This window comes from Castor canadensis, chromosome 5, assembly GCF_047511655.1.
Source record: "Castor canadensis chromosome 5, mCasCan1.hap1v2, whole genome shotgun sequence".
Classification (NCBI taxonomy): Eukaryota; Metazoa; Chordata; class Mammalia; order Rodentia; family Castoridae; genus Castor; species Castor canadensis.
Window position 1 is genome coordinate 130,691,773 of NC_133390.1, and position 27,077 is coordinate 130,718,849.

Consider the following 27,077-nt stretch of genomic DNA (forward strand, 5'->3'; position numbering starts at 1 on the left):
ATCCCTCAGTTTGTATACCCACAGTTGGCAAACATCCAAGAGTAGGGGCCCTGAGTGAATCAGAGTGTAGAGGACATAAAGAGGCCTTAAAAAGAAGGGAGAGAATTGAGGGAACCTAGCACTCTGCCTGCTCTCTTAGCACTTTCAGATCCTGCCCTTCAGTAAACCACACTATGGGAGGGAGGAGGCTGCAGAAATTGAGTGATACACTTCAGACTTGGGCTTAGAACTCTCATTTCCACCTGGCAGCAAACCACACACAGTATGGAGGCGGTTCTGGAGGTCAAATAATCTGCTGGCCTCAGGCTTGAGTTCAGATCTCTTAGCCTCTGCAGTGATCCACAGGCTTTGGGCTCCATTCTTGCCACAGAGAAAGGGGTCACCAACCACAGGGTCTTCCACACCCAGAGCTATCTGATGCTTAAACTTCTCAACAGTCAGCATCTGATCCTCCCCATCTCCACAACTGCCTCTTATGGCTCCAACTCCCATCCGACTACTGGGAAGGTTCCCCAGCCTCCCTGAATTGTGATTATTCCTTGTTTTCATGTTCCAAAGTAACTTAGTCTCAAACAACATGCTGTCTCTCAGGATGGCATCTGCTCTCTGAAATATAGAAAATGACAAAATGGATTTCTTCTACAAAACTAGCTTGCCATGCAAGAGGAGTCACTATCATACCAAATCCCCACACTGGATTTAAGCCTTATAATAACTGTACTTATCCCATGGCTCCAACTACTAATCTGTTGTCACCAGAGATGCCTGGTTTACTGTGATTGTGACTTCTGCTTCTCCTCCACCTGGGGAGCTGGAGGTGTAGCTGTCAGACTGTTTCCTTCTTTTCTCTATACTACCTTTCTGTTTTTCTGTGATTTTTAGGTGTCCTAGCACCTGTTTCATGATTCCCAATGTTCTCCCTCTCTGTCTTTGGAATATAGTCATTCTTTGTTACCCTGACTCTTTTTATTCATGTAATAACATGGAGAAGGCTTCTAATCTGCTATCTTACCCTGGAAGCCTCCATCATGTATATATGTTAAGTCAATTGCTTTTACTCTGAATTAGTATGTGAAATCGTGACTAAGTTGCTCTGCTTACACACTTCTGTTATTAGGTACATTTGTATATAGAATGGCAGGCACTTTGGGGTTAGATGTATGAGATAAAAGAAATAATGGAGATAGGAAATGTGGTGCATACATGCAATGCCAGCATTTGGGAGTCAGAGGCAGGAGGATTGAGAGTTCATAGCCACTCTGGCTACATGAGCCCCTGTCTCAAAAAAAAAAGGGGGGGGGAGAAAGAAAAAAAAAGTGATAATGGAAATCTGAGTCTTTTCTCTCAGGGGTAACCCAGCATTCACAGGAGCTGGGTCACAGGTATAGGTTATCTGTGGAGGTATGGTGATAACTTGTACCATAATGAGGAAGCAGTGACAATATAAGCCAATATAATTACACAAACAAAGTCACAGAAGTTGAGAGCACAACTAACCTGAATCTGGTCAGATGTGTTAGCAACAGAGTCCCAGGGAGTGATTCCAAAATCAATTTCAACTGGCTTCCTCCATCAGGCAGGCAACATTGGCCTGGACAATAGACACCCATTACTTAGGGAGTTCTGGACCCCAACAAACCTAGATGCAGACACATTGGAAGACTGGTATAAAAATGAAGACCAACCACGTGGGAATCTGCAGGCAACTTCAAACCTGGAGGTCACACAGGCCACAGGAGTTTGAGGATGGAAGGTCATCTAAATCTTTCTATAGCATTAATGAGATGAGGCATAAATATTCTCTTAGCTTGTTCACTTGTGCTGCCCAGACCTGAGTAGGCTGATCTTTCCTCAGGAACAATAATATGTTTTGTGCCACGTTCTTTACTGGTCACATGGAACCCATTTCATGTCAGGCCCCACATCATAGAGGAGGAGATGGGCCTTGTGATGATGCTCTGAACACAGTGAGAGTCAGAGGAGAGTGGTGTGCTATCCTTGTAGAGGGTGGATATATGTGGCAGGGAGGCTCTGTCAAGTACATAGAGATGGTTTGTAGAAGACAAGAAGCTGTTTACCATTTGCAGGGAGATGGTATGAACAGTCCTCAGGAGCCATGATCCAGCCCTTGCCAGAAACCACAAAGGACCTGATAGAGCAAAGGAGGGCCCAAGGTTTAATATCGAAAATGAAGCCAAGAAAGTAGCAGGTATTCAATCTGGAGGGCTTCCTTAACTGACTCTCACATAATTTTGTTTCATTGTGTAAGTGTATTTTTAAAGACAAAAGGTTCATGAATAATGCTAGCTGTCTTTCTATGTCTGTTTTAATTCTCCAGCAGCAGTTCTGTTTAAAAATAATAACATCTTTACTATTGTCTGTATAAATACTAAGACATCAAAAATTACCAATTGTTTTTGAGACAATCGGTTATGACATGGGCATTTGGCCCTCTCTGGGCTCTGCACACTCTTGGTACAGGCATCCCTGGTTGGTTCCTCTTCTAGAATCCAGTAGCCAAACCAGTAAGATTAGGAACCTAGAAAATTTAGGGGAATCTTCCTGTATTTACTTTTGAATGATTTATAGATATGTTGTGAAATCTAAAAAATTTATGGACATACAAGCAAGTCCCGTTTTAACCACAGTTTTGCTTTCCAATTTCAGTTACCTGTGGTCACCAACAGTCTGAAAATTGTAAATGGAAAATTCTACAAATAAACAATTTGTAAGTTTTAAATTATACACTCTTCTCAGTAGTGTAGTGAAATCCCACACTGTTCACTCTGTCCTGCCCAGGATCTGAGTCATCCCTTCATCTAGTGTATACAGTCTGTATTTACTGACCATTAGTCACCTGTAGCCATCTGAGTGATTGGGTGAACTGTCATGGTATTACACTACTTCTGGTCAGGTGAGAAGGTCAAGAATAGCATCACAATAACCAGGTCACTCACCTGTCTGCATCTTGTCATATAGGGATCATACATCTCACTTTGCCACAGATGTGTGAATGCTGTTCAGTAAGCTATTTTGAGAGAGACTGCTTTCATATAACTTTTATTATGGCATATTGTTATAACTATTCTAGTTTGTTGTTAATTATGACCATTGAATTTTTACTGTGCCTAATCTATGAATTAAACTTTATTATAGATGTGTAATAGATAAAAACAGAATATATATGGTTCAGAACTATCTAGGGTTTCAGGCTTCCATTGGCAGTCATAAAAAGTACTCTTCACAGATAAGGGTGGATTACTGTATTTATAGGTACTCATATTTTTACATATATGACCATATGTTTTCAAGTTTTTCCTGAATCATACTAAAGAGTGTTTTTTTACAATTTGAGTTACATTCATTTTCATGTTACATATCATAGAATTTAGGAGTAATTCTATGATAGTGCAAACTGAATATTAATAAAATTATAATTAGTTTGCTGATAATTCTAATACTATACTATGATTACATTTTATTTCTTATATAAGTGTATTTTTACTCATTCTTCAAATTACTGCTCTAGGTAAGCAATCTAAATTGTAAACCATTGTCTTATCTTTAATTTTGACAGTATATGAAGTTTGATAACCAGTTAATGTTTTTGCCTGAGTGACAAAAATCTTATCAAAATTGGTCTGACCAAGCTGGGCATTAGTGATACACACCTGTAATCTCAGCATTCTGGGAGACAGAGACAGAAGGATCATGATTTCAAGGCCACCCTGGCCTACATAGCCAGACACTGTCTCAAGAAACCCAGGGCAAATAATGTATCTCAGTGGTAGAGTATTTGTCTAGCAGGCATAAGAACCTGAGTTTAATCTCCAGCACCAAAAAGACAAATTAAATTTCTCATGCCCTAGAACTTAAGCATTTGGTTCTCTATGAACAGCTTACTTATCCATAGTATTATGTAATATCATGCTCATAAAACAGCCCAGTATCTCACAGCTGATTAGTCATATTGGCTTTCTTTGATCTGTTCCATATCCATTTGAACATTGCAACTAGCATTTTAATAATTTTCAACAATAATTCATAAAACCATCTTAGATTTATCCCGTAACTTCAAATGTCCAGGAAGAACTGATAATATAAGTGTTGAACTAGTCCTGGACTTTCCCTACATCTCCTTATGCCAAAAGCCACCTCTTTTCAAGGGGGTCACCTTGACCCTGTTTCAGAGACTTCATTTCTTACTTGCTTTTTGTCACAGTAGTACATGAGAATACTTGAAAGTACCACAGTGGAAAATGTCTCATGCTAGACTCACTTCTGAAAGATAACCACTTCTCTCCCACAGTTGTTTCTCCTGGAGTATTTCTCATGCTCTTCCTCTGCAGCTACTTATTGATTAATCAAATATTTGTTGACTTCCTGCTATAAAAGATAAGGATTCAGCTCTTGGGTCACCAGACCACAGCTTGCTCCTTTCTTCCTTGCTCTGATCTTTCCAAAAGAACTATAGACAATCTTTCTCCTTTACTCCCATTTCCCAAGTAGTTTAATTACAATTTTGTGTTAGCTAGATGGTATATTTAAGTACTATGTAACTATTGTTAATTTCTAATTCAAATACTGAACTATAATTATATTCTTTCTTTATACACATTTTATCTTAACCAAATTAGAAATTACCCTTTCTACTTCCTCACTTTCCATGCATCTATAATTTTTAAATACTTCCACAGATCTTTCAAATAACGTATCTATTATAATATTCAAAACATCAATAAACTTTCAGTTCCATTCCTTTTCTGCCTACTGCCTTAATTCATCTTGCTGCTCCAGCCTAGGCTACTTCAGGGCTGTTGTAGAGGATATCCTTATGCTCTCTGTTGCTTCTCTTGTGTGCTAGATCTGATATTTTCCTGTTTCTTAACTTTATTCCCTAATTTTCCTAAAGCACATTCTCTAGTAGCTTTTTTTTTAAAAGAGTGTATTGCAAGTAAATATTTTAAAATACCAAAGTTTGGGAAACATCTTTATTCCACCTTCACATGTGTTTGATATTTGGATAGGCATAATACTGTTAGAAATCATTTTTCTCTCTCAGAATTTTGGAATTTGACAGTTCTTGAAGTTCCATGGCCTTCTAGTTTCCAAGAGGCTATTGAAAAATCCAAAGTTCATGTCTTCTGTTAAATTGATTACCATGCATCTATTTGCTTTCTACCTTTCAAACAAGTGTTACTTGCTTTTACTTTTCCTGTTGCTCTTATTTAATGGAATTTATACCATTCTTTTACATTTTTGGGCTATAATTTTAGTGGGATTTTAGTATAATTAAGTAGAATAATTCATGTTGCCAGTTCACAATTGTTTGCCCAGAGTCCTGTGATATTCTTGTTTCCAGGTATTTAAATCTATGCAGTCCTTCTGCACATACAGACAGTCCCTGACTTACAATGATTTGATTTACGAATTTTTTATTTCATCATGATACAAAAGCCATATGCAGTCAGCATTAAATAGAATATGTACTTCAAATTTTGATCCTTTCCCAGGCTAATTATCAATATAACTATAAAATATTCACTTTTGGTGCTAGGCAGCAGTGTGGAGCTGTAGCCCACAGCCAGACACATGGTCACAAGGGTGAACAGCCAATTCTCAGCACTGCGCTGGTAAGCTAGGGTGTTTGGTAGGTTAAAAGTACTAAATGCATTTTTGACTCATAATATTTTCAACTTATGATGAGTTTATTATGACACAGCCCTGTCATAAATCAAGGAGCATCTGCATTATGACACCGTTCAATGATGCAATAGCTAAAGCTCCAGGATATTAGCTGTTTTCTTAAGTTTAAAGAGCCAGCATGGACATATTTAAATTTACAACTAAGTATTTCCCTCCACTCAGGCTTAAGGGGCACATACAGCCACACATTGGTGACAGAGGTCACAAGTTATAAAAAGAAGTCAGACCATGGCTTCTCCAAACCATGTTACAGTAAACTAATGCCACTGCTGTGATGTGAATCATTCATTTGCGCGATTCTCTGAACTTCAAAATGCAAGCTTTCTTCTTCCATCATGCTTGCTATTCCACAGTGGAAACTGAAATAACTAAAACCAAATAATTGCTACTGTTCTGACTCACACAAAACAGTGGAGTGTAGAGAACAGACAAGACAAACTGAAATCATTGTGTTTGGGTCTGAAAGAAAATATACCTTAATCTATAATGACACTATTTCAGGTTCAGCACACAATGAAACAGCTTTCCTCTTTGAAGATTTTACTTACCTTCTCATATTTGGCACAAATAACAGTCTCTAATTTGAAAATGAAAAATAAGCAATTGATTTCCAAGTCCACCTTTTTGAAAGCATAGCACTCATTCAGATAAGTGGCTATTCACAAAAGAAGAGGAGATGCTCCAACCAGTTCTATGAACATGCATACACACTCAATAATTTATGGTGCTTTTATGTGTCAATCAGCTTTCTATCTGTGGTTGTGACAGCAAACAGGCTTTGTGTCAAATACACTGAACTCCTGAAGGAAGTATCCAGATGACATCTTCTAAGGAGTTTCTAGTTCTTTGCCCATCCAAGGGTTTGCCCATTGTTTTTCCCAGGTGAATTTCAAGTCCTGCACTTCCTTATCTTATCACTTAATTATCCTGAACTTCGTCTCCACAACCCCTCCCCCAAAAAGGGAGAAAATATTTGGGCCAAGCAATGAAAGAAATTGAAATTAGGTAGCACCTCATCTGACTTGGTATAAATCATTCTATCACTTAGATCCTCAGGCTTGTCTTTAAAATTAAATAATACAGATAGATCTTCATGTCCCCTATCAGCTCTTGAATATTACTTCTGCATTGTTGAATAATCAGTTTCAATGAACTATCTCTAACCAGTCACCATTACTTTCTTACATTTGGGACTTTGAAAGAATTTATTCCTTAATTTATTTAATGCAAGTTGATTGAACTCATGCTCAGAGAAAGGTATGGAGTGCCAAATCAGCACACACAGTACTTGGCTTCATGAGTTCACAATCCAGAGGCAGATGAAGACAAAAGCAAGATCTTTAATAAATAATTATGATGAATGTGCAGAAGATAAACTACAAAGTATATGAAAAAGAATGATAGGAAGACAGGGGTGCCGCTCAGTAGTGGGACACTTGCCTAGTATGTGTGAGACCCTGAATTCCTTCCCAGGTACAAAAATGGAAGGAAGGAAGGAAGGAAGGAAGGAAGGAAGGAAAGGAGAGATAGAGGGAGGGAGGAAGGAAGGAAGGAAGGACAAAAGCCCTTACCACCATGGTGTGCACTCTGTAGGACACCAGAAAGACAGGAAGAGCCTACTGAGAGTTGAAGCAGGAGATAGAGGTGGTGCTATTCTGTTTCTAAAACATTACTCTGCCACTATCTCTACAATGGGTTAGAAAGAGAGCAAACAGATGAAGGGATGAGAGTCAGTGGTGGAGAAGAAGGTAAATTTTGCATATGATCTTGGAATCTCCTCATCCTGGGTCTGCAGTCAGCCATGATGGTCAGTGTAGTACCTGTGTATTCACGCCTCACAGAATGTGGACACATTCATTCCTACGTCTCCACTCTAAAGAGCACTTGGTTGGAGTCTGATTGCCTCTCCAGGTGACCTTCTTGGGCAGCATTTTGTATCACCCATAGCTGGTCACTGGGAAGCACACACTTTCTACCTCATGCATCCTTTCCCTTACAAGATTTCAGAGTGTGGGCCTTGCCTACAAAGCCATTGCTTCTCATAGACTAGAAGCCTCCTCCTAAGACTCTTACCTTAAGACTCACTAGGCCACAGTCACATGCTGCAGAGGTCATAGGCCAAGCTTGAAAACAGTCTCCCTGAAAACCTTTCAGTGGGACTGAGGAGACAAGAAGGCACTTTCACTCTTCTCATCATGGCAGAGGAAGGGGGATGAGACAAGTGCAGAGAGTCCCTCTCTCCCCTCTCCCACCTTCCCTTCTCTGTTCTAGTGTGCTTGAGGTTCTTAGTCAGCTAAAAGTAGTATAATCTATTTTGGAACCTCACTTTGAGGCCTACACAAGAGCCTACCACCTCACTTTGTTATGTCAGAGCAAACTGCACCCCATTCTGCCAAACTAGTATCCTGAACTAAATCAAGAGAAAAAACATCCCATTTTAACACCTTATAGCCTCCATATGCCACCTTTTTTTTAAAATGCTTCCATTTTTGTTTTTGTTATTGTTTATTATTTTTAAATTTTATCGTTTTTACATTTACTCACATGTATATACATTGTTTGGGCCACCTCCCCTACCCCCTCCGCCCCGCTTCCCGCAGAACCTGTTCTGCCCTTTTGTTCTCCGAATTTGTTGAAGAGAAAACATAAGAGATAGTAAGAAAGACATAGAGTTTTTGTTAGTCTGAGATAAAGATAGCTATACAGAGACATCCTTAGCATTGCTTCCATGCACTTGTGTATTGCAACACACATTGGTTCATCTCTACTAGACCTCTTCACTACTCCCCAGTCACCTTCCCATGGTGGCCTCTGCCAGTTTAAGATTACTATATTTGCTCCTCTACAGTGAGCACATCACCACATTCAAGTTTTAAGGTTTCCCTTTCTCTATTCCTCCTGTGGGCGTTCTCTCCTTAGTGTCATTTGACACCTTCTGAACAATAAATGCAGGTGCCCAGTAGTACTGCCACCTTTCAGAAGCTCCCACAGCCCACCCTCCAACTGGCCTCCCTGCCCCTTCTCCATTGCTCCTGCTTGAGTCCTTGGTACAGCACTGCTGCTGCTAGGATGGCTCTCTGCCGCCTCTCTCCTTTACTGCCTTCTTCCTTCTGAGCTTGCAATGGCACCCTGGCCCAGGAAGCCAAGTGATTCTGCACCAATGGTTTCATCACATCTACCCTTCCTCTTTCCCAGGCAGGAGTGGTGTCTGATTGAGGCTCCTCCCCCCAACTGAAGAAGACCATGAGCCTCACTCTCACACACACCCTACCACTCTTTCTTTATCTGTTTGCCCAAGATGTCAGACCCCTGATAGGAGGGGAAGTGAGAATGGGTGAAATGTTAGGACCTTCACAATTTTGTAAGACACAGAAGAACAGAAATGGGTTACTTACATGAACAATAAAGAAGTTTGGTTTTGCCATCTTGCATTAAGAGAACAAAGAAAGTTCAGGCTGCTGGAGTCATGAATAGCAAAGAGATAGAGAGAAAGCAGAGTTGATGATACCTTAGGTAAAAAATGTGGAAGAGAGGTAAAGATTTTCCAGAATATCTTTTTCTATTTTGAAAATTTCATGGAAAAAGTCCAGGAAAATAATCATCTGCTTATAGGAATAACCTTTTTCAGTGATTTCAGACTGGTTACTAGGAAAGGGCTGGTTGCATCCTAACCGAAATTTGCCATGTGCCTGACAGGAACAAATGCTAAACACGGACTGCGCTGCAGAGCCTGTAAGATGAGTATCCACCACAAGTGCGCAGATGGCCTCACACCCCAGCGGTGCATGGGCAAGCTGGTAAGGGCTCATGCCAGGAGGCAACCCAGAGCTCCCCGCCCGGAGCTCTTGCCTGCCCCAATGAGCTCACTCCCTCCAACCCCTTCTCTGCAGCCCTGAAAGCACTCAGAATCACTGGCTTACCCTCTTGGCTTCCTCAGTGGCACAATGATAGAGCAGAAGAGGAGCTATTTTGACTCCATAGAAAAATGACCCACGTTAAAGCAGTCTGGGTCCTTAATGGTAAGCTACTTCTCTAGTTGGGACTTTCTCAGTTTCAGCACTGCAGGTCCCTTGTACTGGCACTGTTTTGGTTTTCAGAATGAAATTCATGCATATTTGGAACCACCTCTGCCCCCAGCAAATAAAGTGACTGGTTATTTAGTGCTATCACTCAGTGGATGTCAAGGATGCTAACCCCAACCAAAGTGCACTACATAATAAAAGTCTGCCTCACTGTAACACAACCATATTGACCAAACCAAGGAGGACCAGACAGTCTTGGCACATTCCAATAATACCACCTCAGGAGTATGGGCTTCAGTCCTGCTGCCACACATTAACCAAAAGCACTTTTGAGGGTATTTCAAACTAATTGTGGAAGAATGTCTATTCCAGAGAACAATTAGATAGGACATAATATCTTTCTTCAAAAAAAATGTAAGACTTATCACATGGAAAAGGAATTGTATTGTATTTTTTGGCTTAACACTAGAGACAATGTCCTCAAAGACCCACCTCTAGGGTTAGGGAGTGCTTCTCTAACCTTCACTCTCTCATCTCTCACGGTGCTTAGACAAAGGACACCACTTGCAAGGAACGTTGGGATTCTAGTAAGACTCAGGCTACTAAGTTCCTTCCAACACTGGGGTACAGTAAGTCCAGGTTCTTGGGAAGTTTATCCACTTACTGCAATATGCAGTGTTCCTGTCTCTTTAATCCCTGCCATGCCTGCTCCCCTCCACCGTTTCCATGGGTCCCACAAGCCAAGGAAAAGACCATGGGTGAATCCATGAACAAATCCAGAGATTTGGACAGAATCCAGAAAACAAAGTAAATGATGCCAAGTGATACTGTGCAGATATACAGGGGACTTTATGCCTGTCCTGAGGCCTGATTTTCCATGCCCAGGCCTTTTATGATCTTATTACACCACAATAGTAAACTGTAAGCAGTCTATTTGTGTCCTGGGAGATAATGAAGGTCCTGCACAGAGTGGAGGCTGCAATGCACAGAGAGAGGATGGGAAATAGGACAGACAAGACCAGGGCCAGAGGCTTGCTTTCTGGATACAGCATAACTCGCTCATTCCCATATATTCCTCCCCATCCCTCACACACATCCATCAGTGGCGAATTAAAGACTTAAGAGAATAAAACAGCATCTTAAAGGGAGAAACCACCTGCTCTCATTTTTAGAGTTCTCACATGGCTTTCTCCATCTCTTTGGTGACAATTAAGCCCCTCTCTTTCTCATTCTCTCTCCAGCCAAAGGGTTTTCGGCGTTACTACAGCTCCCCTTTGCTCATTCATGAACAATTTGGATGCATTAAAGAAGTTATGCCCATAGGTGAGTTGGATATTGATTGGTTGAGCTGGGTTTTTAGCAGCAAAGGCAACAATGGCCACTGTCCTCCAAGGGCTTCAAAAGCAGTGAGTATTTTAGTGTAGTTGTTTGGTGGCTATTTGGGTTAAAATTATTTTGCTAGAAGAGAAACATAAAGTAGACCAAATTCTCCAGAAATTTTCATCCTCTCCCTAATGAAGACTGAGAAATGCCCAAGTCCCTAAGACTGTTTATACACAGCCCTGGCCAGCAGCAAGGCAGTGGAAAAGCATGGAGTGCGGTATCCCACATCCCTGGTGCAGCACCCAGCTACCCCACTGACCAGCTGTGTCTGTGACCAAATAACTTGACCTGCCAGAGCCTATAAAATGAGAAGAGCAATCACTACTTTTTGTAATTGTGACAAAAATAAAATCCAATGCTGAGTAAGAAGTCAGTGAATATCAGTTTTTCTTTAATGAAGATGCCAAAATGCCCTATGGATATTGCTGATTCGTTTTACAATATCTTTCAATTTGTCTCTACTTTTTGTTCCTATCTCTGCAAGTCTTTTCATCTATTTTTGCTGTTTTTTGTGGGACAGGTTTTAAACTAAACATTTATAAGTGAGGAAGTTTTTGATTAGAAATTCAGGCAAACTGGTATTTGATATTCTTTTGAAAATACTTACATCCTAGTACAAACTTTGTATCTCAAGACTTCATACTTTGGTGAGCAGAACCTCCACTAGAGGAAACAAAATTGGTCCCTGGGAAGAACCTGGAAGTTGGAGCTCTGGGGATGGATAATGAAAGAGAAAAATCAATCACTCAGGAAGAGTTTGGGGCCAGAGTGGACATTCTGGGCACAGTACTGACAGATTTGTGTGGGGCCATGTCAATGAGTAGAGCCAGACCATCTCCAGGACCAGGTGGGTCTGCTGCACAGAACCCACTGCTCAGGTGCTGTTAACGCAAGAGATAAGGTGGTTTATTGTCCAGGTTCTCTGAGATAAGCCTTTTCTTCTGTTACAGCTTGTGGCAATAAGGTGGACCCTGTCTACGAGACTCTCCGCTTCGGCACTTCCCTGGCCCAGAGAACGAAGAAGGGCAGCTCTGGCAGTGGCTCTGACTCGCCTCATAGAACCTCTGTAATTATCCTGTTTCTCCCTCAGTTCCCCCATGGTGTATAGAGCCAGGCTGTGCTTAGGTACTGCAGTGTGAGGTGTTCTGCCTAAAAGCATCCTGAGGGCTGGTCTTTTCAGAGTCAGGCAACCTCAAAAGGAAAACCCAAAGTGCTTTGGGCCACCAAGGCCAATATTCTACTGATAACAACCAGGAAATGTTTTGCTTTCCTGCTCAAAGACCACCGTCGTTCATGACTCTTCCCATGCATGTGCTCCCTTTCACCCTCCCACCAGTACTAGATAGTACATCAGTCAACACATAAGAAATACTTGGCTCAATAAAGGGAAAAAGCAAGGGAAGTCCTGGCTGTTTCCAGCTCTTCTTCTAGCTGCTTCCCAATAAAAAGATGCAATTAATTCTCATATTTTCTCAGTCCTTTCTAAGACAAGACACACCCCTTAATTTCACCTTTGTCCTGTGACTCAGTGGGACCCCTCTCTAAGGAGCACTCACCCTTTTGGCAGTACTTGGGTTTGAACCCAGGGCCATGCACTTGCTAGGAAGGTACTCTACCATTCAAGACACACTCCAGCACTTTTTGCTTTAATTATTTTTTTGACTAAGGTTTTGTATTTGTGCCCAGGCCAGCCTGCACTGGATCCTCCTTCTACTTTTGCTCCCTGCATGGCTGAGCTGACAGGAGCATGCCCAGCTTTTATTGATTGAGATAGAGTCCTGCTAAGTTTTTTCCCATGGCTGACCAAGAACTGCCATCCTCCTAATCTCCTGAGTAGCTAAGATTATAGACCTGAGCCACCACACCAACCTCTCCTAAATTTGATCTGATCTAAACTGATTGTGTGACTTGTTAGCATCTTCTCTCTGGCTTCCCATTTAGAATTTCTACAAATACTCCAAAATGCCATAAACTCCTGCAGAGAGGTGAGGACTTTCCAGTTCATGCTGTCACTTAACATTGCCTTCATCCAGTTGCTGGTTTCATTGTCACAGCCTCTGCTGGAGTGGGGACTTTGGGGCAAGACCCAGATAAGCTTCCAAATGGTCTACGCCACTGGGTTCTCTCAGCATTATAATATTGGAGGGATTGTGGGAGGAAGGAGGCCTCAGGGAGGATTCTCAGGGCTGAGTTGGAACACCTTTTTCACTGGGTGCAGGTCAGTCCATAAGATAGGATGAGGCACAAGGAGGTGAGTAGGGATGTAGGTCAGGTATGTGAGTAGGTAGGTTTGTAGGTCCTTTGACTGATGTTATAAGGTTATCCTAGAAGCCATCTTTAAACTTTCTAAAAGATACGTTCTTCAGGCATTCCACTGACTTTTAAGAAGGAACAACCAAAACTGGTTTTCACTCTTTTCCCCGGAAAGTGCATAAAATTGATGTCAATTAGTTCTTTCCTCTCCTCAGCAAACATGAACAGAGAGCCTACATTTATTAGCACTGTAGGGGACACAGAAGAGGACATGGTTCTATACCTAAATTCAAAAATTATTTCTGAATACCAAACCAATAGAGAAGAAAGATGATAATGGTAACATTGTTTCACATTTCTTAAAGATATACTTTTATCTGTCTTACCCTATTTTATTTAAAATAACAGCATAATATACGTTAAGGATAGTATAATAAGTATAATGAGTGCTAAAGGATTTTCATAGTAAAATGGAAAATATTTAGCTTCAGTAGATGTGTCCTCAAAGAAGTGGGATACAATTTGTAACATGTTAAGGTACCTGAATCTTGATGATCTCCCCAGAATGACAGTCATTATCATTGGCTAGTTCAAAAGATAATGTCAATTCATTTTCTAAAAGAATGATAGAAATGGTGTTAGTTGTTATTTAAAACACAAAATATGTATGGGTAGGATTTATATTACAGTCATGCATCATGTAACAATGTTTCAATCAATCACAGAGTACATATATGAGGTTTATATATATAGGATGAGGCTATAGGGGGCTTCAGATAGGTAGACAGATAGATAGATATAGATAGAAAGACAGATATGTATATGAAGTTATAAGATTAGAAACAGAGCTGAAAAATTCCTATCACCTAGTATTTCTACTGTACCTTTTTTCTGTTTTGGAACACAAGTGCTTATCATTGTGTTACAGTTGCCTGCAGTATTTAGGACAGGATCATTCTGAACAGGTTTGTAGCCTAGGAGCAATACGTTGTACTATAGAGCTTAAGTATGCAGTAGTCTACACCACCTGGATTTGTATAAGTCCACTCTATGATGTTTATACAATGACAAAGGCACCTAATAATCCATTTTTCAGAACATATCTCTGTTGTTAAGTGACATATCACATCAGTGTTTTCAAACATGTTATGGCTACATGAGTGAGACTATAATAACATATATAATAATCATAGACCCATAAGGTGTATATTATATAATGATATACATGGCCTGACATAATTCACACTCAATAAATGGAAGTTGCCACTTTATTTTCATTAGATATTCAGTTCCTTGGTACAATTTTCTTTGAACCTCAATTATAAAGCTGAACAAGGGTGTGATACATTAACAAGGCAAATATATGATCTGAAAAGAGCCACCCTTCCACAGGACCTATTCTCAGTTTCTATTGGAAACTCCACTCCCACTCAAGGTTCCATTCTATTCTTCTGCTACCCTATCTGCCGGAGTGTCCTCTGGTCACTCTGTCAGTTGAAGAATTCCTAAGGGTCTGCTTTTGCTGAGTTTTCTTGTCCTATATGTTCTTCTTGGTTGATCTTTTGTACATTCCACTTCCCAGACATCATTCCTAAACTGATTCCCTTAGCTACTTCTAGTCTTAAACTTCTTGCCCAAGCTCCAGACCAGTCCTGCAGATCCTGCAAAATGAAAACATCTAAGCCACATTCAGGCCTCAGTGGCAATTGGGTTTTAAATGCAAAACTCCTCTCTGTCATCAGTGCTGGAAGTTTAAGCCACGTCATCTCTACCAGATTATTATAAAGGAATATTTGCACTACTCTCTTCCTTTTAAGTCTACTTTTAACAGTATCTCAACATTTAACATTCCTTAAAGACTTCGTGCAACTTTTCTAATCAAGACACTTTTGAGTCACTTACACTGGGAGGACAATACTCAAACTCCTTACACAAGGACTGCAAGGCTTATCACTATCCTACAAAGCCACCTCCCTTAAACTGAAAGATCTTGGCATCTCTGTGTCGTAGAATATATTGCCTCCCTGCAGCTGAAATTCCTTAAGACATAGCTTGATTTTTACACAAGCCATGAAGAGTCCCCTGTCTCCCCGTCACGACAAGTTGCTTCAAGAGTCTCTTCCTCATAGGATACACGTGGCTGCACTGTAACCATCCACTTTTACGTCCACTTCTACTTCCTGAACTAGACACAAGTAGCTACATGTCAGGGCCTCTTCCTTATTTATATCATTATGCCAGGACTTGACATTGCCTGGCACACAGCGAGCACTTGAAAAATACTTGAAGAATGAGGAAGAATGAACAAGGGACTCTTGAGACTGACCTCAGAATCCACAGGGGTCCACACAGTGCTTCTTTTTTCACACCTTAAGTTCCAGCAGTTTGTAGTTTTCTGGAAAGCCAGGCTCTGTGCAGTTCCCTACACTGTATCTCTGGCTCTCTGCAGATAGCATCCCTCTGCTATCCTGATATGAATGGACACCTCTTCCCTGGTTTCCCATAACAACCAGTTCATTAATCCATGACCTTTTTGTTTATTTTTTCTCTCTTCTCAAGTCCTCTCCTTGAATAGACTAAGCCTAAATGCAACAATAATGCAAATCCTTCTTAAATGCAAGGATTCTTTTCACATTCTATTTCCACTATCTTAAAGCAGCAATTCTCAAATTTTGGTGGCTATCAGAATTCACTGGAGAACTTCACAACAATGAAGAAGCCCAGGTTCTGTCCCACTTCAACTACCCTGGGACTCTGAATTGTACCAGCTTTCAGGTAATTCCAACACCACCAAAATTTGAGAACCACTGATCTATACAGTGTTGGCCCATGGTAGATTCTCCCTAAATACATGGTGAATGAACACTTTCATCAAACCCTAAACTTCTAAGAAAAACCTAAAGCTGGCAATGAATTAAGTCACTGGTTCTTAGTGAATGGCCTAGTGATCACTGCTGGGCAGGATCAGTGTCCCTGGGAAACTTGTTAGAAATGCAAATATGGGTCCCACTCAGTCCTACAGAACCAGAAACGAACCTTCCAAGTGATTCTAATGCACATTAAAATTTGACAATTACTGAGTTAAATTAAGGACTTAAGTTTGCTTTCAAGGAAATCAGCCCCTGCCATCTCCCCTCTCTTTTTCTCATATCCTCCCTTCCTTGCTCATACTGGCTTTTGCTCTCTTTGTGTGTGAACAGCTTGCTGGGTCACTGTAAATGTCAAGTTTGGAACAGAGCCTGCAGAACTCTAACCATTTCCCTAACCCCACAAACCATGGTATATCTTTCTTAGGGAGTAAGAAGAGCCATGGCTGCCTGTGAATTTGCTTCCCCTAAACCAGGAGAGCTGGATTGCAGCCTGCAGCCCTCCCTACTTACAAGTCAGGATTACCTTCCAGAAAACCAAAAGAAAAGCACAAAATAAAAGTGACCAGAGCAGAAGCCACTTTGACCTGCATTCTCTCCCATCTCTAGTGAGAGCCAATAAATATATCCTCATTCCACTCCAGCACAAGCATCTCCCATGCTTGTATGAGGCCAACATTGGTAGAATGGCAAATGGAAAGTCACCCCAGAGAAGCAAGGGCAGAGAGGAGTCCCCACCACCACCCTGAGATGACACAATGAAAGACTGCTTCACAGAACTTATGACAAAGAGACATCTCAGGCACATTCCATAGAAGGCAATGGACACTTCAGTCTCTACCTTTTTGACTGATGCTAAGAAGCAGCAAGACCATCCAAGAGACAATTGAAGTTTGCTTTCATCTCTAAAATAGCTTTTGTCTAGCAACAACTGGACCCAAGAGTACAACTTTAGGGACAAAATTCATAGCTTCTGAATGTCAATCAGATGCCATCCATCACTGTCCAATTACATTAGTACTGGTTTGGTCAATAAAATATTTCTTGGGGTTTTGCAGTGTGCTGACAGCTGCAGGGAGACAAAGACAAATAAAATTGTACCTAAATATCTGTCACTTCACTCTTTCCCTAAAGTCTGACTTGCCTCAATAAAGAACACAGACACAATTGATTGGTATTTTAAAACGATTTTCCTTCCTTCCTGCAGGGTCAGGTGATAATGAACTTCAGCCCCTTGCCATTTTTTAGCACTGTTGTGTCCTAAAGCTAACATATTCCCACACAGCAAAGTTTGATCCATGGGTTTATTTTCTTCCAGGGGCTGTAGAGGCATTTGTTTAACATTTTTGAGAAGTTAACTGCCTGACTGTTTGCAAATTGTTATGTTTTTTTTAATATGCTTTCAAATGTTCTAAAATATAAAGGCTTGATGACTTTGGGGAGGCCAGCAGAAACCAAATTTCAAAAGAAAAAAACCATTCTGGGAGTTAGTTGGCTAGTTTATAAATAATCTTAAATTTCATAATATTAAAATAAAATAAATGAAATTCTCTTCAGAAGAACTTTTGTACAAAAATCATGAGCGTCAAAGGGAGCAGTGTCAAGTGACTCAGAGGCCCAGTGTTGTTTATTTCTCTTTGCTTTCTGATTTGTCAAGAAAGTAAAAATGCCTAAATTGCTTAAACACAAGCTATAACAAAAATCAGTTTTGGAGGGTGCTGCTCAATACCTGAGGGCTGACTAGTAGAGCAAGAAGGTAAACTTGTTCCTCTTTGATAACATATAAATGGTTCTGTAAAGTGTGACCTGCCTGAGAGGCTCTTAAATTCCTCTCTGAAGAGGAAGAAGCCAGGAGGACAGAGACCTTTGAGAGAAGCAGTCAGTGAAGTGCTGGTAAATGTTTAAGCACCAACTTGGAGTTAGGACCTGACTTGTTATATTTGCCAATTTCCATGGTGTAAATACTACCATGATCAATTCCTTGCTACCAAAGATGAGCCTGAAGGCTCTCGCCAGCCCATGGAGCCAGTTCACCATGGGTTGAAGCACTGGGCTTTGGATCAGGAGCTCTGGGGGCAATACACAGTTCACTACACCACTCCACTACTTCATTGCTATGAGACCTCGAGTAAGCTCAGTGATTCTCTCTGGGCTTTGGATAAACTGACTCTTAACATTTCCTATCTAACAAATGGATCTATATCAACCTATTGCAGGGAATAAATAAAATGATATACATGAAGAACTTAAAAATAGTGCATGGTAAAGAATCATTAGTTATGTAAAGTAACTCCTGCCACTATTGTTGTTCTTGTCCTTGTTATTTCTGTATGCAACCTAAGTAGAAGAATGATTATGACTTCTCCTTTTTAAAAAACAGAATGAATATTACAAAAAATTGATTTTTGCAGTAACATAAACAGCATTTAACTTATAGTGCACCCCTCATTAGGGCATCCTATGCCCTATGATTAAGATTTTACTCACCTACAGAAGGAGCTATAGTTTCATTGAAATTTTTTTTTAAACAACAGGACATGGACAGGAATACTGACTTATCTCTGTTCTGTTCCTGGGAAGAAGCCTGATTGTGGCCTGTGCATCAAAGTGTTCAACCAACACACACTATCATAGCCAAGTTTGAGCCTCCACCGACACCCTACGGGAGGCACAGTGCCAAGAGAGGACACAGAGTCTCTGAAGTCAGTCAAAGAGACAATGCAACAATAACTGGATTCATAAGTGTCATGCAAATTCCACTTTAGCTCTTTTACTAATATCAAAACCATTGCTCATTCCATGCTATTTCCTCTTTTCTTCAAGACTTCAGACCTTGTGGAGGTTCCTGAAGAAGCCGATACACTAGGAGATGGGTCCGACCTGAGGAAGCGCAGCAGCAGCAGTGGTGAGCAAGGGGACTGCCCATCAAGAATGTGAGCACACATCAGGGTTGGCAGACAGGCTGCATCTACTTCCAGTCCCCTATCTTTCTCTTCTAGCTTGTGAATGACATATGGACAAGAGACCAATATTTTGGAAGGAAACTGGGCATATTTTCTAGGTGATTTGGTGAACCAACTCAACATTTCCTTGACTTCTGTCTCCCATGTTCTCAGATCTTACAGACTTGATCATACTGAAGTTTAAGAGTCACTTCCAGGCCATGTTGTGAATTTGTTATTTCCTCCACTGACCTAGACTAGATTAGAAACCCTACCACACAGAGGTCTACTATACCTGAGACATCTGAAACCAGGTGAAGAGTGGTGACATCCCGGGGAAAATGATCCTCACACTTAGCTCCTTCCCTGACAGAAACAACTACACTCTAAAAACCAATGTGCATTATCCATCCAGATATTCTTTATTAATATTATTAGATCTTCTAAAAGCTAAACTCTTGTCACAATAATTTCTAAAACATTTATTAAATGCTAACTATATAGTATTGCTTGCTAATGTTAATAAAGAGGTAGTAACCTCTTGAGCCAGAAAATGAAGATACACAGCCAGGCCTATATGGCATTTATGAAGCAGTTACTGTCTCTAGCAAAAGTTCATCAGTCACAAAACCTGTCCTCATTTGCTCACAAAATAGCAAGGATGTAGGCTCTGACTTGTGCTGAGCAAATGCATCCTCATGGAAGACATCATCACTCCAGGACAGACATCATCCTTCTAGGCTCCAGTCCCTGCACGCAAGCCTGAGACAGGCTGCTTTGAATAGACTTTCCATTTGAGTAGTCCTTTACCTTTTCCAGCCTGAAGGCAGAAGTCTTACCATCAGTGCCACATAGACCCCTTTACTGAAGTTGTCTTAGGAAGTCTGGCTTCCACTTCCTTTACTCCAGGAATTCTCTAGTTAGGATTGGGCTGTGTGTGTCCCACAAGGCACCATGTGCTTAGCTGGCCTCATGACCCTCTTTTCTAAATAAGCATCGATGTTCACCATGACCCCAGGCCAAGCCCGCACACATTTGCTAATGCTCACTGCTAAGGTAAGGATTCTTTAGCATCACATGCAAAACTGTGCTTTTAGATCAGTGCAAACATTAACCTGAGCACTTAGCAGTACCATTACAGAGACACATTAGAGGGTATCTTCCAGGGAAAGTTCACAGTGCAGAGTAACACTGCAGGGCCATCCTAACCCAAGTCTGTTTGACATACAGGTCCACCAACTGAAAATGGTCAGTAACTCCAGAGTCTAATATCTGAAAAATTAACAAACCAGAAACTAATATATATCTCAGACTTGCGCAATCATGCTCCAAATCTGGTCAGCCATTCAGTCCCAAATCTGAGCTCTGCCATTGTCCTTCTGTCAACACCCTCTCAACAACATGGCTGATGGCCTCCTCTGCACTAATTGCACTGGACATCTCATTCTAGGTGCACTCCTGCTCTGGAGACAAGATGCTGGGCTTTACTTAGTAGTGACCTTGAGGTACCTAACTAGCATCCCTCCATCTCAGGCTCCCCATCTCTAAAATAAAAACAGTAATGACACGAAACCATAGGGTTTCTGTGATCTTTGAATGAGGTAACAGATGTAAATACTATTCATACCCTCTCCAGCATTAGGCTTCTTCACTGCCTCCAGGTGCCTGTAGCTTACAGGTTATGGACCTCTGAATATGGCACAGCTTTTCTCTTTATCTTTCACAGCCCTCCCCCAATCCAAATAAACCTTTCCTACAACTTGTCTTTTCTCAGTAAATAGGAAATCCACTCAACCAGTTGACAAGGCCAAAGTCTTTGGTGTCAACCCTGAAGACCCTTTCCTCTCGTACCTCATATCTAATATGTCAGCAAATCCCTCTGCAACTTCTCAGAAATATGCCCATCAAATGCCCACTGTTTAACTCTGCCTCAGCCATCCTGGTCTAGCTCCATAGATGTCCATTGCTCGCTTTAGTAGTTAAAACCTCCCTTTACCTTGGAAATTTCTTCTTTAAAAAGGTAGTCTTAATAGGATTTTCTAAAGTGAAAAGCTATACTTAGGAATCATTTGTATGAAGAATGGTTGCTATTGACAAAGTCCTCATAAGGTGAGAGATACTTCTTAGGGATTCACTACTCCAAATGTGACCAATGAACCAGCAGAGAAGGCCTCACTTGGGAGCCTGTTAGAAATGCAGAACTTCAGGTCATCTAGACCTCTTGAGTCAGAATCTGCATATAAATTTGTGATTGTATAGTCATTAAAGTTTGAGAAGTAGAAGTTATTTGATCTAACTCCCTCCCCTTCAACAGATACACACACACACACACACACACACACACACACACACACACACCACATACCATATAGATAAGGAAACTAAGGCACAGTGTAATACACTAAAAGACACAAAGTTGATCATTTTCTGTCTCTTCTATGTTAAGGTACAATTTTATTAAAAGAGATCTGTTTGAACTTGGTGTGGTAGTGCATTTGGGAAGCTAAGAAAGGACTGCAAGATTGAGACCAGCCAGGGCTACACAGAAAGGCCTTTCTGAGAGAGAGAGAGAGATCTGTTGAAAGAATTTTGCAAGCTATAAAGTTCCAAAAAGCTTTGGAGTACTATTAATAATTCCTTTGATCAGCAATAGCACTCTTTGCAATGTACCCTTAGAAGTTATAGGGATTAGTTATGCAGCAGTTTGCTTCAAAATATTTTTCTTTGATTGATTTTAATACCCATCCTATAGTTTGAGAAAACGCCTTGCTCATGTGATCCAGTTTCCTAAGGGTCAGTCATGGCAAAGAGAATTTGGCTTTTCAGCAGCAGTGTCTGGGATCCTAGTTACAGCCAGTTCTGGTTATTACATGTTTTATTTATGCCCTAAAAACATACCTACCGAACACACAGGTTATTTCTTCCGGTCAGACATTATGTCAGATTTCTTTATGAATTATGCTACATCCGCCTTAGAAGAGGGTATAATTCATGCTAATTTCTTTACTGCTAAGACTCAGTCTCTGTTTCTCTCTTATAAATTATCTCAGGCAGGTCTGAGTGTTTCCAGTTGTTTTCAGTACTATTCCTGGATACATCATAGACATAGATGGGGAAAATTGTTGCTCTTCACCTTTGTCGTAACTGTTAGAAACATCACTCATAACAAAATAATAAGCAAAGGGAGGAGCAAAATCCAGGTTGCAAAATGCCAAATAATACTGACTGCCCTCAATAATTGTATTTCAGTGTGACCTTTTGTGATCACAGCTTTCCTAGAAGAGAAACAGGGCACAGAAACACAAATTTCTGAAAAGTTTCTTCATAAAACGACTGGGCTGATCATGCGCCCTTGAGGCTATTACAAACCCAATATCAGCTTATTTTGCACTTAAGCAAAGAAATTGTGCCCAGAAAAAGAAAAAGACAAGCTCAGATTTGGAAATTTATTCTTGCCTTTAGCACACATTGACTTTCTATTTCAAATTTTAAGTAGTCATTAAAAAAAAAAAAAGAAAGAAAGAAACAGATATTTAATGTGTCAACTGGGTAATGCCCCTAATTCTTGTTACCCTCCAGTGGACAATTCCTAAATTGCAGATGCAACTATTTAGGATGTTTTCTGCACACAAACCTAGCATCTAGCACAGGTAAAGATCTCTTTAAAAGCACAGAAGATTCCCATTCCAACAATTTGGAGGGCTGGGTGCTCAGTGAAATTTTTCCCAAATTAGCATTCCTAAAACTGTTGGGAAAAATTTCTATTTAATGCAGGTTGAACTACCAGAAAAATCAGTGTTTACTCCATATAGTCCTAGAGCCTCAACCTGAGTAATAATAGGTCCTATGAATGAGCAATGAGGACAAAACCTGGGGAATGTGGAGGTGATGGTTTAGATGAGGGAGAAGAGGGAGAAAGGAAGCAAAGAAAAGAAGGAAGGAAGGAAGGAAAGGAGGGAGGGAGTCTTCTTACTTGGGTTTAGGGTCTGAAACTCAATTTATCATACCTGTATGAACAAAGTAAAATAATAAGAAATTTTTGTTTAGTTTAAAAAATGAAATGTGATATGATCATCATTCGTTTAGCAGAGGCAAATGCAATCCTCCTCTGCAAGAAGAAAATTCAAATTCAGACATCAAAACTCCCCATTGCGAACTTTCAAAGAACATGAGCTAATAATTGAAATTCACCAAACATGAAAATGTGCCACCAGGAGTGGGAGTTAGCTATAATACCTAATTTTATGATCAGACTCTCAGAAACTATATATGATAAAATTATCAAAAAATATAACTATATTGTTTTATATGCTCAAAATATTTTCAAATAGACTGGAAAATGTAACAAAGGAACAAGACACTTTCAAATTTGAAAATGTGAAGAAAAACAAAATAGAACTAGATAATTTTAAAGTAGAAATATGATTTATGAATTAAATAGCATATTAGACATAACTGAGGAAAGAATAAGCACCCTGAAATGTAGATTAAACGAAAGTATAGCATATGCAGGCACAAAGCAGTGGAATCAGAAAAAAAAGATAAGTAAGAAAGTCCAGCATACATCTAAGTGAAGTACATACAGAAAGAATGGGAGTGAGAAAATATTCAAGAACCTAGTGGCTGAGAATGGTCCAGAACTGATTAGAGACACCATTCCTCAAATTCAGAAATCTATACCTAAACATGTCTTAGTGAAATTGAAGGATTTCAAAGACAAAAAAAAGCATTAAACGCAGGCTGAAAGACAAATTATGTACAAAGGAATGGAAATTATCTGAACAGCTTCTTAGAAATAGCAATAGATACTAAACAATAGGAAAATTATATTCAATATGCTGTAAAGTCACTCAACCCAGAATCATAAATAAAGCAACCTCAACAAAAAGCCTGAGACAAAAGAAGAAATGAAGAGCAAAGAAAGACAAAAAGATTCAGTGTTGATATAGATGATTAGGTGACACATTTCACAATCTAATTGATTTAAAAGTGTACTGCATTTGACAAGTGGAGGACTCACATTCTTTTTAAGAACACATGGAATAATTATAAAAATTCAATACCTACTAGGCCATAAAACAAGCTTCATAAATTTCAAAGTATTAGCATCGTATAGAACACATCTTTCTATCCAAAGTCAAAATAAGGTAGAAATAAATACTTGTAAGATGACAAAGGGTTTGGGAGAATAGCACAGAGGTAGAACACTTGCCTCACATGTGCAATGTGCTGGGTTCAATCCAAAGGATCAAAAGGAAAAAGAAGATAACTAGGAAAACCAATAATTTGGTAAAATAAAGCACACTTTTAAAAAATGAATTCATAATGAAAATTGTAATATATTTCAAACTAAGTAATAATCTAAACATTGTATGTCCTAACTTGTAGAATAGCATTAAAGTCATGATTAAGGTATTTACCTTTAGAATTGTTTTATTGAAAAGTAAGAAAGCCTGAAAAGGAATCATCTAAGCACCACACTTAAAAATCCAAAAACAAAACACAATAACCCCACAAAACGACAGAGGCAATAATAATAAAGGTAAGAGCAAATGTTGTTAAATTGTAAACAAAGACAGATCAATAAATCCTGAGCAGTTCTTTTAAAATAATAAATTTAGACTATCTAACATTTTTAGAAGAAAAAGATGAAACAAAAACAACAGAGATGTAAAAGAAAAGAATGTCATCACAAAATCCAAGCTGATAAACTCTTAAAACCTTTTCTAAATGGGTTGACACCCAAAAGATATCAATGACTAAAGCCTGACTTGAAGAAGTAGAAATACAAAATTTGATTTGTTTCTAATCCTTATAGAAACCAAATCAAGATTTAAAATTTTGCACTGTAAAAATACCAAGCCCAGACAACTTTATAGGTAAATTCTACCAAACATTTAAAGAATAGAAAATCTCCAGATTGCATAAGCTCTTTCAGAGAAACAAAGCAGCAGGAAGAGGGTGACTACATTCTCTAACTTGGTTTATGAGGCTGTTTTAATACTGACTGTAAAACCAAACAAGGCTGGAGAAGGGAAAATCACTGGCTGGTGTCCCTCTTAAAAATCTGAAACAAAATCCCAGTAGGCTTAACTACTGGGATTTAAAGGATATTACATATAACCAAATTGGACTTATTTTGGGTTCCCAAATTTAGGTTAATATCAGATAATTCAGTAATGTAACTTGCCATATTACCATGTTACAAAAGGAAAGCCAAATAATCATCTCAGGAGACAGTGGTGGACATGGGATTCACAAGTTTGCAAGGTAAAATAGAAAGAGCATAGAAAAGGAAAACAAGAAAGCCTTTTAGGATGTAGTGAAAGATTCGTTTTGCTTCTGTAACAAAAGAAATTATTCCTGCATAATGGACATACTCTTTGAACATCTCCATAGGTGAAATAAGCAACCAAATTATTTTCTATAAAAGAATTGATATAGTTTAGTAAAATAGTTACCTTACTTTTCTCCTCTTTCCTCAAATCAAAGTCTGAGAAATAGGTTGGAGGACTGCATTAAAAAAAAAAAATCATGCTGCACCCTTCCAGTTCTTCTTGCAACCATACATCTGAAAACACATTTAAAGTCATTTTAAACAATTTTCAGCATAGTTCACAAAAAATGCTACACATTTTGAACCAAATGGCAGAACCTGTTCTGCCCTTATCTCTAATTTTGTTGAAGAAAAGACATAAGCATAATAAAGAAGACAAAGCATTTTTGCCAGTTAAGGACAGCTATACAGAAATATTCCTAGCATTGATTTCATGTACACATGTGTTACAACCCATGTTGATTCATCTCTAACTGATCTTTACACTGGTTCCTTTTTTTTTTTTTATTCATTGTGCATACAAGGCTTGGGTCATTTCTCCCCCCTGCCCCTACCCCCTCCCTTACCACCCACTCTGCCCCCTCCCTCTCCCCCCCCAATACCCAGCAGAAACTATTTTGCCCTTATTTCTAATTTTGTTGTAGAGAGAGTATAAGCAATAATAGGAAGGAACAAGGGTTTTTGCTGTTGAGATAAGGATAGCTATACAGGGCATTGACTCACATTAATTTCCTGTGTGTGTGTGTTACCTTCTAGGTTAATTCTTTTTGATCTAACCTTTTCTCTAGTTCCTGGTCCCTTTTCCCATTGTCCTCAGTTGCTTTTAAGGTATCTGCTTTAGTTTCTCTGCATTAAAGACAACAAATGCTAGCTAATTGTTTAGGTGTCTTACCTATGCTCACGCCTCCCTTGTGTGCTCTCGCTTTTATCATGTGCTCAAAGTCCAATCCCATTGTTGTGTTTGCCCTTGATCTAATGTCCACATATGAGGGAGAACATACGATTTTTGGTCTTTTGGGCCAGGCTAACCTCACTCAGAATGATGTTCTCCAATTCCATCCATTTACTAGTGAATGATAACATTTCGTTCTTCTTCATGGCTGTATAGAATTCCATTGTGTATAGATACCACATTTTCTTAATCCATTCGTCAGTGCTGGGGCATCTTGGCTGTTTCTATAACTTGGCTATTGTGAATAGTGCTGCAATAAACATGGGTGTGCAGGTGCCTCTGGAGTAACCTGTGTCACAGTCTTTTGGGTATATCCCCAAGAGTGGTATTGCTGGATCAAATGGTAGATCAATGTCTAGCTTTTTAAGTAGCCTCCAAATTTTTTTCCAGAGTGGTTGTACTAGTTTACATTCCCACCAACAGTTTACACTGGTTCCTGATCCCCTTCTCATGTTAACCTCTGTCCCTTTAAGGTTTCTATATTAGTTCCTCTGGAGTGGGGACGTCAAACGCTTTCATGGTTTGGGTTTTCTACCTATTCCTATATCTCCCATATGTGCTCTCCCCTTGTCATGTGATCCAAGTCCAACCACATTGCTGCATTTGCCCTAGATC

At 39.7% G+C, this 27,077-nt stretch overlaps 1 protein-coding gene across 6 annotated transcripts in view; it reads left to right on the forward strand.

Annotated features, from left to right (window-relative positions):
- The window catches only part of Stac (SH3 and cysteine rich domain), a 150,017-nt gene that overhangs the window by 82,092 nt on the left and 40,848 nt on the right, over nucleotides 1-27,077 (forward strand). For all 6 annotated transcript variants that reach the window (XM_074074154.1, XM_074074153.1, XM_074074150.1 and 3 more), the window contains exons 3-6: nucleotides 9,403-9,503; nucleotides 10,970-11,051; nucleotides 12,062-12,177; nucleotides 19,055-19,136. In XM_074074154.1, the coding sequence (XP_073930255.1) occupies nucleotides 9,403-9,503; nucleotides 10,970-11,051; nucleotides 12,062-12,177; nucleotides 19,055-19,136 (381 nt within the window). The remainder of the gene's footprint in view (nucleotides 1-9,402; nucleotides 9,504-10,969; nucleotides 11,052-12,061; nucleotides 12,178-19,054; nucleotides 19,137-27,077) is intronic.